The sequence below is a fragment of the Artemia sp. Qi Xiang Cuo genome, chromosome 13 (assembly GCF_049724085.1).
Source record: "Artemia sp. Qi Xiang Cuo chromosome 13, ASM4972408v1, whole genome shotgun sequence".
NCBI classification, from domain to species: domain Eukaryota; kingdom Metazoa; phylum Arthropoda; class Branchiopoda; order Anostraca; family Artemiidae; genus Artemia; species Artemia sp. Qi Xiang Cuo.
Window position 1 is genome coordinate 5,930,466 of NC_142806.1, and position 18,791 is coordinate 5,949,256.

The 18,791-nt window shown below is 35.9% G+C and overlaps 1 protein-coding gene across 1 annotated transcript in view; it reads left to right on the top strand.

The window, feature by feature from the left end:
* LOC148944881 (methyl farnesoate epoxidase-like) overlaps positions 1-18,791 on the top strand; it is a 67,858-nt gene that overhangs the window by 22,115 nt on the left and 26,952 nt on the right. Inside the window, exon 6 of the mRNA XM_089098880.1 lies at positions 13,608-13,779. Coding sequence (XP_088955006.1) covers positions 13,608-13,779 — 172 coding nt within the window. The remainder of the gene's footprint in view (positions 1-13,607; positions 13,780-18,791) is intronic.

The following is an 18,791-nucleotide window of genomic DNA, read 5'->3' on the forward strand; positions in this document are numbered from 1 at the left end:
GATCTGAAAAGAACTTGGAAAGTTATTAATGAACTGGTTAGCGGGCCTCGGAGAACTCAAGACCCTCGAATTGAAATCAAAGGAGTGGTTGTAGAGGATAGACAAGAGTTGTGTGACAAGTTCGGTGATTATTTTACTAACATTGGAACGAAGATACAAGCGGAAACTAGAAATTCCCAAGCTCTTGTTGGTGGCAACTCATGTGCTGATGGGAGGGGCGAGGGAAAGGAAATGGAATATCGCCCCTGTGATTCATATGAATTAACAACGATCGTCATCTCGATTGGATCGAACAGTTCCGGGTTAGATGGTGTTAACCTGAAAACTATTCGATCAATTCGTGTGTACATTCTTCAATGTACATTCTGTGCTAGTGCACCTAATAAATTTATCAATGGAGAAGGGAGTATTTTCCAAAATTATTGAAAACAGCAAATATTCTCCCTCTCTACAAAGGGGGCACTCAAATGAATATATCAAACTGGAGGCCAGTATCTGTTTTGCCAGTGTTTCCGAAATTTTAGAAAATATTTATCTATGCAAGAGACTTGAGGATAGCTTCACAATCCTGCATGCATTTCCTGACGGGCAGTTTGGATTCCAAAAGGGTCGGATTTGACTTCGCATGCTGTATGACATCTTTTAAAAAATGTAAATTTAACTTTGGAAAAGGGTGAATATTGTATTAGTATTTTTATAGATTTTAAAAAAGCGTTTGATACCGTTGATTTTAGTATTTTATTGGATAGATTTAGAGATTTGGGTGTAAAAAGGAGATGTTTGGATTGATTTAGTTCGTATTTAAATGGTAGGTCAGTTAGGGTAAATCTAGGGAAGAAGTTTTCTAAGTTTTTCCCTGTTTCTTGTTGAGTTTCCCAGGGTTCCATCTTAGGACCCCTGTTGTATTTAGTGTATATTGACAGTATGCGGTTTTATATTCCTGGTGCGTCTATGACATCTTTTGCCGGCGATACAGCGCTTATTGTGGCAGCGAAAACTTTTCAAGAATTGGTCCAGAAAGCAAACAGAGCTCTGCAAGGGTTGAGTGACTTTGCAGGCATTAGTTTACTTAGCATTAACGTGCAAAGAGTAACTATATTCTGTTTAGTCGGACTGGTGTATCGCCAAATCTTCCCAGTGAAATAGCAATAAATGGTGATGTACTAAAGCGGGCTGAGGAAGTGCGTTACCTAGGATTCATTCTCGATCAGAACCTCAGCTGCAAAAGACACGGTGATTTGGTTGCGTATAAGGTAGCCCGTGGCCTTGGGATTTTAAGACGTTTTCAAAAATTTTTCCAAACCTTCTCATATTTTAGTTTTTTTATATCATTCTTTGATTGCGCCGTATATAAATTATGGATGTGTGATTAGGGCTAGTAATTTTACGTGCAATTTTAAACGAGTGCAATTTTTAGGAAACTTAGGATTTTGAATGTAGGTCAGATTAGAGATTTCCAGATTGGTATTTTTGCCATTCCAGTTTGAATGGCTTAGCGCCTCATGTTTTTAGTAATTTTTTTCGTTTTAACTTATTTTATCATGGATATGCTACGAGAAATGCTGGAGACCTGGTAAGTGAGCCAAGAGGTACGGTTCGTTCTAGCCATATGGCAAGGCACTCGGGTCCGGTGGTCTGGAATACCTTTCCAGACTGAATTCGGGAAGCAAAAAGTGTTCCGCAATTTAAAAACCGGTTAAAAAAGCATCTCCTTGCGGGCGGTTGGTAAGTGTGGGGTTAGAAGACGAGAGAGGACCAATTAAGTAATTTGTTTTTTGTTCTGTTATTAATATATTCGTTTTATTATATTATTTTTTTATTATTTATTTATTTATTTATTTTATTTTATTATATAATTTTTTTTTTTTTTTTTTTCATAATTTATTATTCAGTAATTATTATTATTATCTCTTTTTTTCACTGTTCTTTATTTGTGTTTATTTCAGTGATGATTTGGTTAGTTTTATAATTTAATAAATGTGTACTGGTTGTGTTTTTCAAGCATATATGTGCTTTATTTGTAACCGGTCGTCAAACCGGCATGAATCATTTTTATTAAAGTTCTTGAATCATGAATCTTGAAAAAAATATTGAATAAAAACCTTATATGCCCCCAGGGCATAGATTACAACCCTTACCCTCACGGCTGTGGGGGAAGTGTCATCCTCAAAGGTATAATTTCCGGAAATTTCAACTACTTTAAACAAAATGGCTATCTCAAAATTTTGATTGGATGTGTTTGGATAAATGGTTGGCGTGGAAAGGGTGTTAGTTGCCTTCCAAACACTTGCGACTATTAAAAAGGGCACTAGCTATTTAAATTTCCAATCGAATAAGCCCTTTTTGAAGTTTCTACGAGAACGCTTTCTATTAAAATCTTATACGCCCCCAGGGCATAACTTACAATCCTTGCCCGGAGGGCTGGGGGGGGGGGGTTGTCATCCTCAAAGACCTAATTTTCAGAACTTTCAACTCCGTTGAACAAAATGGCTATCTCAATATTTTGATTGGATGTGTTTGGGGAAAAGGTGGGAGTTAGAGGGGGGTTAGTTGCCCTCCAATCATTTTTGACTATTAAAAAGGACACTAGTCCTTTGAATTTCCAATCGAATGAGCCCTTTTTGAAGGTTCTATGACAAAGCTTTCTAAAAAAAAAGCTTATATGCCCCTAGGGTATAACTTATAACCCTTACCCTGAGGGCTGTGGGGGAGAGTCTTCCTCAAAAACATAATTTCTATTCGAAAATCAAATACGCTGAGCAAAATTGCTATCTCAAAATTTTGATTGCATGTGTTTGGGGAAATGGTGGGCGTAGAAGGGGTGTTATTTGCCTTTCAATAACTTTCGACTATTAAAAGTATTAAAAAAACTTTAGCGTAAAGAGTGAGGTACTGATAAGGGGAGACACCCCTCATATACGTAATAATTTCTGTTTGTTTTAAGTTTTAGTGTTGCTCCTTACTTCCAGTTCAAAATTTTTTTTTTCTGAGCTTTTTTATTAATTCCAGGAAATCTGGCTCCCCTCCGTAGAAAATTCCCTTCCCCAATGAAAAGATCATCAATGAAAAGATCCTCCCACGTACCCCCCCCCCTCCACCATAAAAATCCCCCTGAAAACGTTTGTATACTTCTCAATAACGAGTGCTATATGTAAACAATGGGCAAATTTCAAAACCTGCCTCTCCCCCGTGGACTGTGGGGGGTTAAGTCATCCCCAAAAATATAGTTGCTACATTTTTGACTACGCTGAAAAAAATGGCTAACTCAAAATTTATTATCCAAACTTCTGTCTGTAGTAATTTTTTATTTGTTTCAAGTTTGACTTGGAAATTAATATTGATTTTTATTTCTTTTAAATTTGATTTATTCACCTATATTAGCACCTGTTACTATTATGTTTTCTATTCTCGTTTATTTTAATTTCTTTTCATTTTTGGTTTCATTTATTCTTTAGTAGTAATTTATTCTTTTGACAAACAGGATGCACAAAATGTCTTCTGTTTATTATAAGAGACCCCCTCAACATTACCTAAAATGTCACTTTAACACTCTTAGTCCTTTAGAACCCAAATACATCCAATCAAAATTTTGAGATAGCCATTTTGTTCGACGTAGTTTAAAAGTCCATAAATTATATTTTTGAGGATGACACTCCCTCCACAGCCCTCAGGACAGGGGTTGTAAGTTATGCCCTGGGGCATATAAGGTTTTTTTAATGTTGAGGGGTCTATTATAATCAACAGAAACCATTTTGTGCATCCTGTTTGTCAAAAGGACGTAACCTCAATATCACAGGAACGATATTACTCAAAATCACCAGAAATTACTACTAAAGAATAAATGAAACCAAAAATGCAAAGAAATTAAAATAAACGATAATAGAAAACATAATAGTAACAGATGCTAAAAAAGATGAATAAATCAAATTTAAAAGGAATAAAAATCTGTTAATTTCCAAGTCAAACTTGAAACAAATAAAAATTACTACAGACAGAAGTTTGGATATTAAATTTTGTGTTAGCCATTTTTTTCAGCGTAGTCAAAAATATAGCAACTATATTTTTGAGAATGACTTAACCCCCCACAGTCCCCGGGGGAGGGGCAAGGAATGAACTTTGCCCATTGTTTACATATAGGAGTGGTTATTGAGAAGTATACAAACATTTTCAGGGGGATTTTTATGGTGGAGGGGGGGGGGGAGGGTGACGTGAGAGGATCTTTTCATTGAGGATATTTTCATTGGGGAAGGGAATTTTCTACGGAGGGGAGCCGGATTTCCCGGCATTAATTAAAAAAGATCAGCAATAAAAAAACTATTTTTTTGAACTGAAAGTAAGGAGCAACACTAAAAATTAAAACAAACAGAAATTATTACGTATATGAGGGGGGTCGCCCCTTGTCAGTACCTCACTCTTTACGCTAAATTTGTTTTTAATACTTTAAAAGTGCTTTTTATCATAGGCAGTGCAATAGCGCTGCCTAAGTAAAACAAGATATTGGCACGATATGTTTTTTTTCCATAACAGGGCACTTCGTATCGAAGGAGTTGTCGTAGAAACTTCGAAAAGGGCTCATTTGATTGGAAATTACAATGGCTAGTGCCCTTTTTAATAGTCAAAAGTGACTGGAAGGCAAGTAAAACCCCTTCCACGCCCACCATTTCCCCAAACACATCCAATCAAAATTTGAGATAGCCATTTTGTTCAGCGTAGTTGATTACCAGATAGAAATTTTGAGGAGGACACTCCCCCCACAGCCTTCAGGGCAAGGGTTGTAAGTTATGCCCTGGGGTCGTATAAGGTTTTTATAGAAGGCGTTGCCGTAGAAACTTAAAAAAATTGCTTCTATATAGAAATTTATTTCTACATAGAAATTATGCTTTTGAGGAGGACACTCCCCCCACAGCCCTCAGGGCATGGGTTATAAGTTATGCCCGTCGGGCATATTAAAATTTTATAGAAAGCTTTGTCGCAGAAAACTCAAAAAGGGCTCGTTCGATTGTAAATTCAAAGGACTAGTGTCCTTTTAAATAGTCGAAAGTGATTGGAGGGCAACTAACCCCCCTCTCACTCCCACCATTTCCCCAAACACATCCAATCAAAATATTGAGATAACGATTTTTTTCAACGTTGTTGAAAGTTCTGGAAATTAGGTCTTTGATGATGACAACCCCCCCCCCCATAGCCCTTAGGGCAAGGGTTATAAGTTATGCCCTGGGGGCATATAAAGTTTTTATAGAAAGAGTTGTCGTAGAAACTTCAAAAAGGGCTGGAAATTGAAATGGCTAGTGCCCTTTTTAATAGTCGAAAGTGTCTGGAAGGCAACTAAAACCCCTTTCACGCCAACCATTTATCCAAACACATCCAATCAAAATTTTGAGATAGCCATTTTGTTTAAGCAGTTGAAATGTCCGGAAATTATATCTTTGAGGATAACACTCCCCCCAAAGCCCTGAGGGTAAGTGTTGTATATTATGCTTTGGGGTCATAAAAGGTTTTTATTGAAAGCTTTGTCGTAGAAACTTGAAAAAGGGCTCGTTCGATCGGAAATTCAAGGGGCTAGTGCCCTTTCTAGTTGTCAAAAGTGATTGGAGGGCAATCAGCCCTCCTCTCACACTCACCTTTTCCCCAAACACAACCAATCCAAATTTTAGATAGCCATTTTGTTCAACTTAGTTAAAAGTTTTAGAACTTAGGTCTTTGAGGATAATAACCCCCTCAGAGCCCTCAGGGCAAGAGTTGTCAGTTATGCCCTGGGGGTATATAAAAAACATAAATGATTTTACTTCCATAACTTTAATAAATCAATTAATATTAACCTTTTGATTACTAAATATCAGTATATATATATATATATATATATATATATATATATATATATATATATATATATATATATATATATATATATATATATATATATATATATATATATATATACATATATATATATATATATATATATATATATATATATATATATATATATATATATATATATATATATATATATATATATATATATATATATATATATATATATATATATATATATATATATTAAACTGACAATGTACATTCATTTGTATTTTTTCAGTAAAGTGCAAATTATGATCTGGCCTTGGGAAGGCATATGATTTTTTAGCCCGACATATGTTAATTACTGCTCGTTTTGAGTTTGACACTGTTATTTATTGTAATTTCTTTTCCTTTTGGGTTTTATTTATTTATCGAAGCTGATTTGTGGTAATTTCACGCTTCGTAGATGATTTGATTTTATTTTTGCTCATTTTTTGTTTAATGGAGTTCTTTAATTTTCTTTGAAAAACTTATTTTGTGGAAATTTTTTTTTTAATTTATTTCTGTTCGTTTTATATTGACATAGTCTTTTCAGAGAAAATGGAAATAATACTTTAAATATTTTCGTTTTTTTAAGACTTTATAGTTTGGCTTCCTATTTGTATACTGGAGAAAAATTTTCAGCAAATTTTAATAACATACACCCTTTTAAAAATCTGCGACACAAATAGTAGTGTTTAATTTAGTTTCATACCTGCTCTAGTTGACCTGAAATGGAAAACTTGATACCATTCGCAAAAAAATCTGTTTACTTTCTTTGATAGCTTGGATAGACTTACACTATTTTGATTTGGTTAAGTTTGAAAACAGAAGTAGCCCCAAAAGTTTGAACATAATACCCTCAGTAGTTTTGGGATACTGCTGAGATGCCTTATTGGGGATTAAATAAAAAAAAACAAGTTTTTTAAACTGAAAGTAAGGAACGACATTAAAACTTAAAACGAACAGAAATTATTCCGTATATGAAAGGGGCTGTCCCCTCCTCAACGCCTCGCTCTTTACGCTAAAGTTTTTTATTGTTTTAAAAAATAAAGTTGTGAGACAGAGTCAAACTTTAGCGTAAAGAGCGATGCGTTGAGGAGGGACAGCCTTTTCATATACGGAATAATTTCTGTTCGTTTTAAGTTTTAATGTCGTTCCTTACTTTCAGTTTAAAAAACTTGTTTTTTTTATTAAATTTCTGATCGTTTTTTTAGTTAATGCAGCTTTTATTTTGGCTAACCGTCATTGAATAAGTAAACAAAATTTGCATAAAAATTTTACTTTTCTTTTGCTAAATGGATGTCCTTACAAATTAACTTACGTAACTAACTTCTATATTCGTATATTTTTCTTCTGGCAAAAAATACAAAGTTGCAGATTTTTGCATATATGACCTTGGAACGTATGTAATAAGGTTTTCCGATGCGCTGAATCTGGCGGTGTGATTTTCATTAAAATTCTTTCACTCGCAGGGGATGTTTCCCCCCTCTTTAAAAAATCGGGTAAATTTTCTCAGGCTCGTAGCCTTTGATGAGTATTACTAAACTTAATAAAATTTATGTATTTAGAATAAATATTATAAACACATTCTTTTGATACATTTATTGACATTAAAATTCCGTTTTTAAAAGTTTCGATTACTATTGAGCCGTATCGCTTGTTTTTTTATTGTTTTTTTTTATTACGTATATGTTATTACGTATATGAGGGGGTTCTCCCTTAGTCAATACCACGCTCTTTACGTTAAAAGTTAAAAAAATTTTGATTCACAAACCCCTGAATCTCAAAGGCCGTTTAATTAGAATAGATAGCTCTTTTGAAAGCGCTAAAAAAAACTGTAGCGAAAAGAGCGTGGTATTGACTTGGGGGAGACCCCTCACATATGTTATAATTTCTGTTCGTTTTAAGTTCTAATGTTGCTTTTTACTTTCAATTGACAAAACTTGTTTTTTTTATTTAATTTCTGATCATTGTTTAAATAATTTTGGGGAATCCTGCGCCCCCTTCATAGAAATGTCCCTTGCCCCAAAGAAACATCCTCCACGGACATATTCTCCAGAGTAACCCCCTCCTCTAGCCCCCCCCTCCAGAAAAAAATCCTTCCTGAAAATGTCTGTTTACTTCCCAATAACCAATAAATAATGCTGGCAAGTCCGGCGCCCCTTTCATGGCAATTTCCCTTCCCCCATAAAAACTTCCTTCATGGACAGATCCTCCAACATAACCCCCGACCCACCCTTCCCTCCCACTACCAGAAAAAAACCTCCTGAAAACTTCTGTAGACTTCCCAATAACCAATACTATATGTTAACATTGGGTAAAGTTCATAACTTTTAGCCCTCCGTCTGGGGACTTCGGGGGATTAAGTAAACCTAAAAGACATATTTATCATATTTTTGACCATGCTGAACAAAATGGCTATCTCAAAATTTTGATCGGGTGACTTTGGGAAAAAAATAAGCGTGGGAGGGGGCCTAGTTGCCCTCCAATTTTTTTGGTCACTTAAAAAGAACACTATAAATCTTAATTTCCGATCCAGTGAGTCCTCCCCCAATTTTCAAGGGCCACTGGGTTGGTACTATCACCACTGAAAAAAAACAAACAAAAAAAAAAACAAATAAACACGCATCCGTGATCTATATTCCGTCAAAAAATGGGAAATTCCACGTTTTTGTAGATAGGTGCGTGAAACAAGTACAATATGGTTTTCTTATACGCTAGATATGATGGTGTAATTTTCATTAAGGTTTTATAACTTTTAGGGCGTCTTTCCGCCTTTTTCTTAAAATTAGCCAAATTTTCTCAGGCGCGTAACTTTTGATGGGTAGCACTAAACTTGATGAAAGTTATATATTTGAAATCAGCATTAAAATTTGATTCTTTTGATGAATCTATTTGTATCAAAAACCCGTTTTCTAGAGTTTCGGTTACCATTGAGCCGGGTCGCTCCTTACTTACAGTTCGTTACCACGAACTGTTTGATTAGCATTAACACAGTGCGTTTTGATTTAATCTTAAGGCAACATTTAGTTTCTAAACATAATATACCAATGGCAGGGTGGGCATGGGAGGGGGATTAGTTGCCCTTCAATCACTTTCGACTATTAAAAAGGGTATCAGCCCTTTCTATTTTCAATCAAATGACAACTCCTTCGATATGAAGTACCCTCGTCTAAACATCAACAACAACAAAAAATAATACATTATAAAACATCGATCTTTACAATAAAAATATCAAGCCTTCCAATCACTTTCGACTATTAAAAAGGGCACTAGGCCTTTTTATTTCCAATGGAATGGGCCCTTTTTGAGTTTCTGCGACAACGCTTTCTATAAATACCTTATATGCCCCCATGGCATAAATTACAACCCTTACCCTAAGGGCTGTTAGGGTGGTTGTCATCCTCTAAGGCCTAATTTCGAGAACTTTCAACTACGTTAAACAAAATTACTATCTCAAAATTTTGATAGGATGTGTTTGGGAAATGGTGGGTGCGAGAGGGGCGTTAGTCGCTCTCCAATCACTTTCAACAATAAAAAAAATGCACTAGCCCTTTAAATTCCCAGTCAAATGAGCCCTTTTGATGTTTCTACGACAACGCTTTCAATAGAAACCTCATATGCTCCCAGGGCATAACTTACAACCCTTGCCCTGAGGTCTGGGGGGGGTCATCCTCAAAGACCTAATTTCCAGAACTTTCTACTACGTTGAACAGAATGGCTATCTGAAAATTTTGATAGGATGTGTTTGGGGGAATGGTAGACGTGAGATGGGGATTAGTAACCCTCCAATCACTTTCTATCAAAAAGAGCACTAGCCCTCTCAATTTCCAATTGAATGAGCCCCTTTTGAATTTTACGACAAATCTATCTATAAAAACCTTATATGCCCCCATTGAATAACTTAAAACCTTTTCCCTGGGGGCTCCGGGGGGTTTGTCATTCTTAAATACATAATTTCCAGAACTTTCAACTACGTTGAACAAAATGACTATCTCTAAACTTTGATTGAATATTTGTGGGGAAATGGCGGGCGTGAGGGGGGGGGGGTAATTACTCTCCACTCACTTTCGACTATTAAAAAGGGCAATTTTAAATTCCAAACCAATGAGCCCTTTTTAAAATTTCTACAACAACTTTCTACATAAACCTTATATGCCCCCACGGCATAACTTACAACCCTTGTACTGAAGGCTCTGACGGGGTTATCATCCTGAAAGGCCTAATTTCCAGAACTTTCAAGTACATTGAACAAAATGCATATCTCAAAATTTTGATTGAATGTGTTTGGGGAAATGGTGGGCGTGAGAGGGGGGGTTAGTTGCCCTTCAATCACTTTCGACTATTAAAAAGGGCACTAGCCCTTTCAATATCCAATTGAACGAGCCCTTTTTTAAGTTTCTACAACATCGTTTTCTATAAAAACCGCATATACCCCAGGGCATAACTTACAACCCTTGACCTGAGGGCTGTGGGGAGGGGAGGGGTTGTCATCCTTAAAGACCTAATTTCCAAAATTTTTCAGCAACGTTGAATAAAATGGTTATCTAAAAATTTTGACTGAATGTGTTTGGGGAAAAGGTGGGCGTAAGAGGGGGGTTAGTTGCCCTCAAATCACTTTTGACTATTAATAGCCCTTTGAATTTCCAATCGAATGAGCCCCTTTTACAGTTTTTACGACAACTCCATCTATGAAACCTTATATGCCCCCAGGGCATAACTTACAACCTTTGCCCTGAGGGCTGGGGGGGGGGTTCATCCTCAAAGGCCTAATTTCCGGAACTTTCAACTACATTGAACAAAATGGCTATCTGAAAATTTTGATTGGATGTGTTTGGGGGAATGGTGGGCGTGAGAGGAGGATTAGTTACCCTCCAATCACTTTCGACTACCAAAAAGAGCACTAGCCCTCTCAATTTCCAATTGAATGAGCCCTTTTTGAAGTTTCTACGACAAGTCTTTCTATAAAAACCTTATATACCTCCAGAGCATAACTTACAACCTTAGCCCTGGGGCTCTGGGGGTTTTTTCATTCTTAAATACATAATTTCCAGAACTTTCAACTACGTTGAACAAAATAACTATCTCTAAACTTTGATTGAATGTTTTTGGGGAAATGGTGGGCGTGAGGGGGGGGGGGATAATTACTCTCCACTCACTTTCGACTATTAAAATGGGCAATTTCAATTTCCAATCAAATAAGCCCTTTTTGAAATTTCTACAAACAACTTTCTACATAAACCTTATATGCCCCCACGGCATAACTCACAACCCTTGCACTGAGGGCTCTGACGGGGTTATTATCCTGAAAGGCCTAATTTACAGAACTTTGAAGTACGTTGAACAAAATGGATATCTTAAATTTTTATTGGGCATGTTTGGGAAAATGTTGGGCGTGAGAGGGGGGTTAGTTACCCTTCAATCACTTCGACTATTAAAAAGGGGACTAGCCCTTTCAATTTCCAATTGAACGAGCCCTTTTTTAAGTTTCTACAACATCGCTTTCTATAAAAACCGTATATACCCCCAGGGCATAGCTTACAATCCTTGAAATGAGGACTGTGGGGAGAGGTGTTTTCATCCTTAAAGACATAATTTCCAAAAATTTTCAGCTACGTTGAATAAAATGGTTATCTAAAAATTTTGATTGGATGTGTTTGGGGTAAAGGTGGGCGCGAGAGGGGGGTTAGTTGCCCTCAAATCACTTTCGACTATTAAAAAGGTCACTAGCCCTTTGAATTTCCAATCGAATGAGCCCCTTTTGCAGTTTTTACGACAACTCTATCTATGAAACCTTATATGCCCCTAGGGCATAACTTACAACCTTTTACCCTGGGGGCTCTGGGGGCTTTTCCATCCTTAAATACATAATTTCCAGAACTTTCAAGTACGTTGAACAAAATGGCTATATCTAAACTTTGATTGATTGTTTTTGGGGAAATGGTGAGCGTGAGAGGGGGTTAAATACTCTCCACTCACTTTCGACAATTAAAATGGCAATTTCAATTTCCAATCAAATGAGCCCTTTTTGAAATTTCTACAACAGCTTTCTACATAAATCTTATATGCCCCCAGGGCATAACTTACAACCCTTGCACTGTGAGCTCTGAGGGGGTTATCATCCTAAAAGACCTAATTTCCAGAACTTTCAACTGTGTTTACCAAAAGGGATATCTCAAAATTTTTATTGGATGTGTCTGAGAAAATGGTGGGCATGAGAGGGGGGTTAGTTGCCCTTCAATCACTTTCGACTATTAAAATGGGCACTAACCCTTTCAATTTCCAATCGAATGAGCCCTTTTTGAAGTTTCTACATCATCGTTTTCTATAAAAACCTTATATGCCCCCAGGGCATAACTTACAACCCTTGCCCTGAGGGCTGTTGGGGGGGGTTGTCATTCTTAAAGACCTAATTTCCAAAACTTCCAACTACGTTGAACAAAATGGATATCTCAAAATTTTGATTGGATGTGTTTGGGAGAATGGTCTGCGTGAGAGGGGGGTTAGTTGCCCTTCAATCACTTTCGACTGTTAAAAAGGGCACTTGCCCTTTCAATTTCCAATTGAACGAGCACTTGTTGAAGTTTCTACAATATCGCTTTTAATAAAAACCTTATATGCCTCCAGGGCATAACTTATGCCCTAAATGCCCTCAGGGCATTTTTGTATATAGGAGGTTAAAACTTCTACATTAGGGTCCTGTGGTGCGCTGAATCTGATGGTGTGATTTTCATTAAGATTCCTTGAATTTTCGGGGGATTTTTCGTACTATTTCAAAAATCAGGCAAATTTTCTCAGGCTCGTAACTTTTGATGCGTAAGGGCATAACTTACGCATCAAAAGTTACGCATTGCTGGAGGCATAACATGCCTCCAGGGCATAACTTATGCCCTAAATGTCCTCAGGGCATTTTTGTATATAGGAGGTTAAAACTTCTACATTAGGGTCCTGTGGTGCGCTGAATCTGATGGTGTGATTTTCATTAAGATTCCTTGAATTTTCGGGGGATTTTTCGTACTATTTCAAAAATTAGGATAATTTTCTCAGGCTCGTAACTTTTGATGCGTAAAACTAAACTTGATAAATTTTATATATTTGGAATCAGCATAATAAGTTAATTCGTTTGATGTATCTGTTGGTATCAAAATTTTGTTTTTTAAAGTTCCATTTACTATTGAGCTGAGTCGCTCCTAATGTTCGTTACCACAAACTGTTTGATGCTGCAGTTAGAATTATCTTAATTTCTTGGTATTATAATAAACATAATGTAGTAAATCCCTTAAAAATAATCTGTAGGGAAATATATATTGGTTTTTCGTTCTCCTGAAAAATTGGTCAAACAGCAAAGGTGCAAGAAAAGGGCAGCAAGAAGAAAAAGAAGAACAATCAAGCGAAAATTTCTCCTGCATGCAACAAGACGTTGTTCATTGTATATTATGTAGTTCATAGTATGTTCGTTGTATCTCATCAGTATGTTTAAGGTATTCCCATTGTATTGTAACATATATTCTGCTTCCATGCTTTTTTTCATGATATAACTATTGTATATATTAGTTTGATGTTTTCTTTTCATTCTTTTTTATTTTAGAATCCCTTCTCTTTTAAGTTGCTGTGGTTTAGATTCTTTCGTTCTCAACGCCGAGGACGCCTTGCTGTATAGAGCTACAAAATTCGTTTGTTTTTTCTTTTGGCTAGACTTCGAGATTTTTTTTTGTTGATTCAGAGAATAAGAAATGAAAGATTTTGATGCTAAATCTTTTTTTTAGAACAGACTCTAATTGTGACAGTAATGGACATTTTTAATGCGGGTGCGGAAAGTACAGGAAATGCTATAGCGTTTGCAATGCTTAGACTACTACACCATCCTGAGTACTACCAAAGAATATTGGAAGAAATGCGAGACGATCAGAAAGTCAACAGTACTAAAATACAGAATAGGTGAGATATATTTTATTTTATAAGAAAGGATCGGATTTTTTTTATACTGCTGTTTTGGTTTCCTGTTCAGGAAAGATTTGCTGTTTTGTCAATTTTCCAGGAGAAGGATATACCAAAATATATTTTCCTAGATGTTATTTCAAGGGAATTTGAAGTGTTTTATTATAATACCAAGAAATATGAGAAATCTAACAGTACCATTTAATTCTAAAAAACATTTTTGTAGGAAACACATTGCGACCAAGAACGGTTTTTTTTTATGACAAAATTCATGGCATCACGCTTCTAAAAACTTAGGGTCAGATATGCCGCTCGTCAACCGTTTTCCTAGGTTTTCGTCCTAGAAATGTTGGGTTTCTGTCGCGTTTCCTTTCCAAGGAATAAACATATGGGTTTTCAGGGACAACATCCCTGGGAAACCCGTTCCAAACTGAAGTGCAGTATCTTACGAGGCTGTTCTTCAAGTAATCAGTGCAGGATGTCACCTCATGTAAGTATTCCTCTGATGTGGTCAAACTAAACTCTCATGAACCCCTGCAAAAAGCAGACATCCCTATTCGGCATCTAAATATGCCACTTGGTTTATTACCGTAACTATGATTACTTTCTTTTTGTAAAATATAAAGGGCAATTTCAATCAGACATACCCATGAAAATATCCCTGGACCTGTAAAAAAAAGTCATGGACAACGGTTGTCGTGTTTAAATTTCACCATATGGACTAGGCATTCGAAATCTAAAAGGATGTTTCATTGCGATAGTTGTCTTTTCCCCGGTATGTTTGAGTCTTAGTCTGCCAATAGGAACGCTCTTCCTGGGTTTACTTCAGCCCTATCATTTAAAACAATCTTTGAATACCATTGAAGGGCTTGACACTTTTAGAAGCCAAATTTAATTCTGGGGTTTTATTTACCTTGTATGTTTCTACTTGTATGTACTACCAAGCGTAAAACTACCATAAATCAGCATCGATAAATAAATGAAACCCAAAACGAACAGAAATTACAATAAATAACCGAGTCAAACTCAAAACGAGCAGAAATTAAGATGAGTAGGGCTCAAAACCCCTATGCCTTCCTAAGGCCAGAACATAATTTTGCACTTTACTGAAAAAATATAAATAATTTTACTTTTATAAATTTAATAAATCAAATAACATTAACATTTTGATTACTAAATATCAGTATATGTATATTAAACAGACAATGCACATTCATTTGTATTTTTTTTTTTTAAGTGCAAATTATGTTCTGGTCTTGGAAAGGCACAGGGGTTTTGAGCCCTACGCATGTTAATTTCTGCTCGCTTTGAGTTTGACTCGGTTATTTATTGTAATTTCTGTTCGTTTTGGGTTTCATTTATTTATAGATGCTGATTTGTGGTAGTTTCACGCTTGGTAGATTATTCTATTTTATACTTGCTCATTTTTGGTTTAATGGAGTTCTTTACTTTTCTTTGAAAAATTTATTTTCTGGAAAAAGTTGTTTATAATTAATATCTGTTCGTTTTATATTGGCATAGTCTTTTTAGGGAAAAAGAAAATAATACTTTAAATCTTGACCTGCCATTTGTATACTGGAGAAAAATTCTCAACAATTTTTAACAGCATACACCCTTTTAAAAATCTGGACACAAATAGTAGTGTTGAATGTAGCTACATACCTCCTCTAGTTGACCTGAAATAGAAAACTTGATACCATCCGTAGAAAAATCTCTTTACTTTCTTTGATAGCTTAGATACACTTACGCTATTTGATTTGGTTAAATTTTAAGAGCAGAAGTAGCCCCGAAAGTTACAACATAATGCCCTCAGTCGTTCTTGAGATACTGCTGAGACGCCTTATTGGGAATTAGCATTAACACAGCGCATTTTGATTTAATATTAAGGCTATATTTAGTTTTTAAACATAATGGGCAAATAGAAGGGTGGGCGTGGGAGGAGGACTAGTTGCCCTCCAGTCACTTTCGACTATTAAAAAGGGCATTATCCCTTTCAATTTTCAATTGAATGATCCCTTTTCGAATTTTCTACGACAACTCCTTCGATACGAAGTGGCCCAGTCTAAAGAATATATATAGAATATAAAATAAAGAATATATATAGAATATATATATATATATATATATATATATATATATATATATATATATATATATATATATATATATATATATATATATATATATATTGTATCCACATCGATCTTTACTATAAAAATGTTAAGCCTTCCAATCACTTTCGCCTATTAAAAAATGCACTGGTCCTTTCAATTTCCAATCGAATGAACCCTTTTTGAGATTCTCACTAGCCCTCTCAATTTCCAATCGAATCAGCTATTTAGGAAGTTTCTACGACAACGCTTTCTATAAAAACCTTATATGCCCCAGGGTATAACTTAGAACACTTGCCTTGAGGATTGTGAGGGGGTTGTCATCCTCAAAGAAATAATTTCCAGACTTTTAAACTACGTTGAACAAAATGGCTGTCTAAAAATTTTGGTTGGATATTTTTGGGGAAATGGTGGGCGTGGGAGGGGGAGTTACTTGCCTTCCAATCACTTTTGACTATTAAAAAACGCACTAGCCGTTTCAATTTCCAATCGAATTATTTCTTTTTGAAGTTTCTATGACAACGCTTTCTATAAAAAAAAATCTTATATGCCCCCAGGGCATAACTTACAACCCTTGCCCTGAGGGCTGTGTCGGAAGTATCTTCCTCAAAAACATAATTTCCGGATTTTTTTTACGTCAAACAAAATGGCTATCTCAAAATTTTGATTGGATGGGTTTGGGGAATGGTGGGTGTGAGAGGGGTGTTAGTTATCCTCCAATCAGTTTTGACTATTAAAATGGGCACAAGTCCTTATAATTTCCAATCGAATGGAGGTGTTTTTGAAGTTTCTACACCACTATATATAAAAATCTTATATGCCCCCAGGGCATAACTTACAACCCTTGCCCCGAGGGCTCTGAGGGGGGTTATCATCGTCAAAAACCTAATTTCTAAAAATTTTAACTACGTTGAACAAAATGGCTATCTAAAAATTTTGATTGGATGTGTTTGGAGAAAAGTTCAGCGTGAGAGGGAGGTTAGTTGCCCTCCAATTACTTTCTACTATTAAAAAGGGCACTAGCCCTTTGAATTTTCAATCAAATGAGCCCTTTTTCAAGTTTATACGACAAAGCTTTCAATAAAAACCCTATATGCCCCAGGGCATAACTTACAACCCTTACCCTGAGGGCTTTTGCGGAAGTGTCATCCTCAAAAATATAGTTTCCAGACCTTTCAATTACTTTGAACAAAATGGCTATCTAAAAATTTTTGATTGGATGTGTTTGGGGAAAAGATGGGCGTGAGAAGGAGGTTAGTTGCCCACAATCACTTTCGATTATTAAAAAGGGCATAGGCAGTGCGATTGCGCTGCCTATGACTACGGAAGTTTTTCTCTCTACCGATCTATTCAACCCCCCAACACATACACCTCAAAAGAAGTTGCAATTCTCTTAAATCCTCCTCTATGACCTCCTACCCGATCTGGGGAGATCCGCTGATTGTTTGATCTTAGATGGTTGGCTGAGAAAGAAAATCTTTGGGAACCTGTTACCTTTGATAAAATTTTACCGAAGTCCTCTTTAAAGTAATTAATAAAAAGAACACTTTCCGCAAAATAGGTTTTTCAAAGAAAAGTAAAGAATTTCATTAAACAAAAATGAGCAAAAATAAAATCAAATAATCTACGGAGCGTGAAACTACCGCAAATCAGCATCGATAAAAAAGTGCAACCCAAAATGAACAGAAATTAAAATAAATAATCGAGTAAAGTCAAAACGAGAAGAAATTATCATGAGTAGGGCTCAAAACCCATATGACTTCCCAAGGCCAGAACATAATTTGCACTTTACTGACAAATATAAATGTTTTACTTTCATAACTTTAATAAATCAAATAATATTAACATTTTGATTACTAAATATCAGTATGTGTATATTAAACTGACAATGCACATTCATTTGTATCCTTAAAAACATAATTTAAGGATTTTTTAACTACGTCTAACAAAATGGCTATCTCAAAATTTTGATTGGATGTGTTTGATGAAATGGTGGGCGTGAGAGGGGGGTTTAGTAGCCCTCAAATCACTTTCGACTATTAAAAAGTGCACTAGCCCTTTGAATTTCCAATCGAATGAGCCCTTTTTCAAGTATCTACGACAAAGATTTCAATAAAAACCTTATATGCCCCTTGGGCTTAGCTTATAACCTTTTCCCTGAAGACTGTGGAGGGAGTGTCCTGCTCATAGGTATAATTTCCTGAACTTTAAACCGTTTGGAACAAAATGGCTATCTCAAAATTTTGATTGGATGTGTTTGAGCAAATGGCGACGCGTGGAAGGGGGTTTATTTTCCCTCCCTTCATTGTTCACAATTAAAAAAAGTATTGATCACTTCAATTTCCAATTGAATGAACTCTTTTTGAAGTTTCTAAAACAACACGTTTTATAAAAACCTTTTGAGTCCTCTGGTGATACCATTCAATCGTTTCCTTGGTGGCTGTGTGGGAGTGGCCTCCTCAAAAACATAATTTCTATGTGGAAATCAACTACACTGAACAAAATGGCTATCTAAAAATTTTGATTGGATGTGTTTAGGGAAAAGGTGGGCGTTAGAGGGGGGTTAGTTGCCCTCAAATCACTTTCGACTACAAAAAGGGCTCTAGACCTTTGAATTTCCAATCGAATGGGACCTTTTTTAAGTTTCTACGACAAAGATTTCAATAAAAACTTATATGTCCCAAGGTCATAACTTATAACCCTTGTCCTGAAGACTTTTGGAGGATTGTTCTGCTCAAGGGTATAATTTTCTGAACTCTAGACTGCGTGGAACAAAATGGCTATCTCAAAATTTTGATTGGATGTGTTTGGGGAAATGGTGGGTGTGGATGGGGTGTTAGTTACCTTCCAATCACTTTCGACTATTAAAAAGGGCAGTAGCAATTTCAATTTCATTGAATG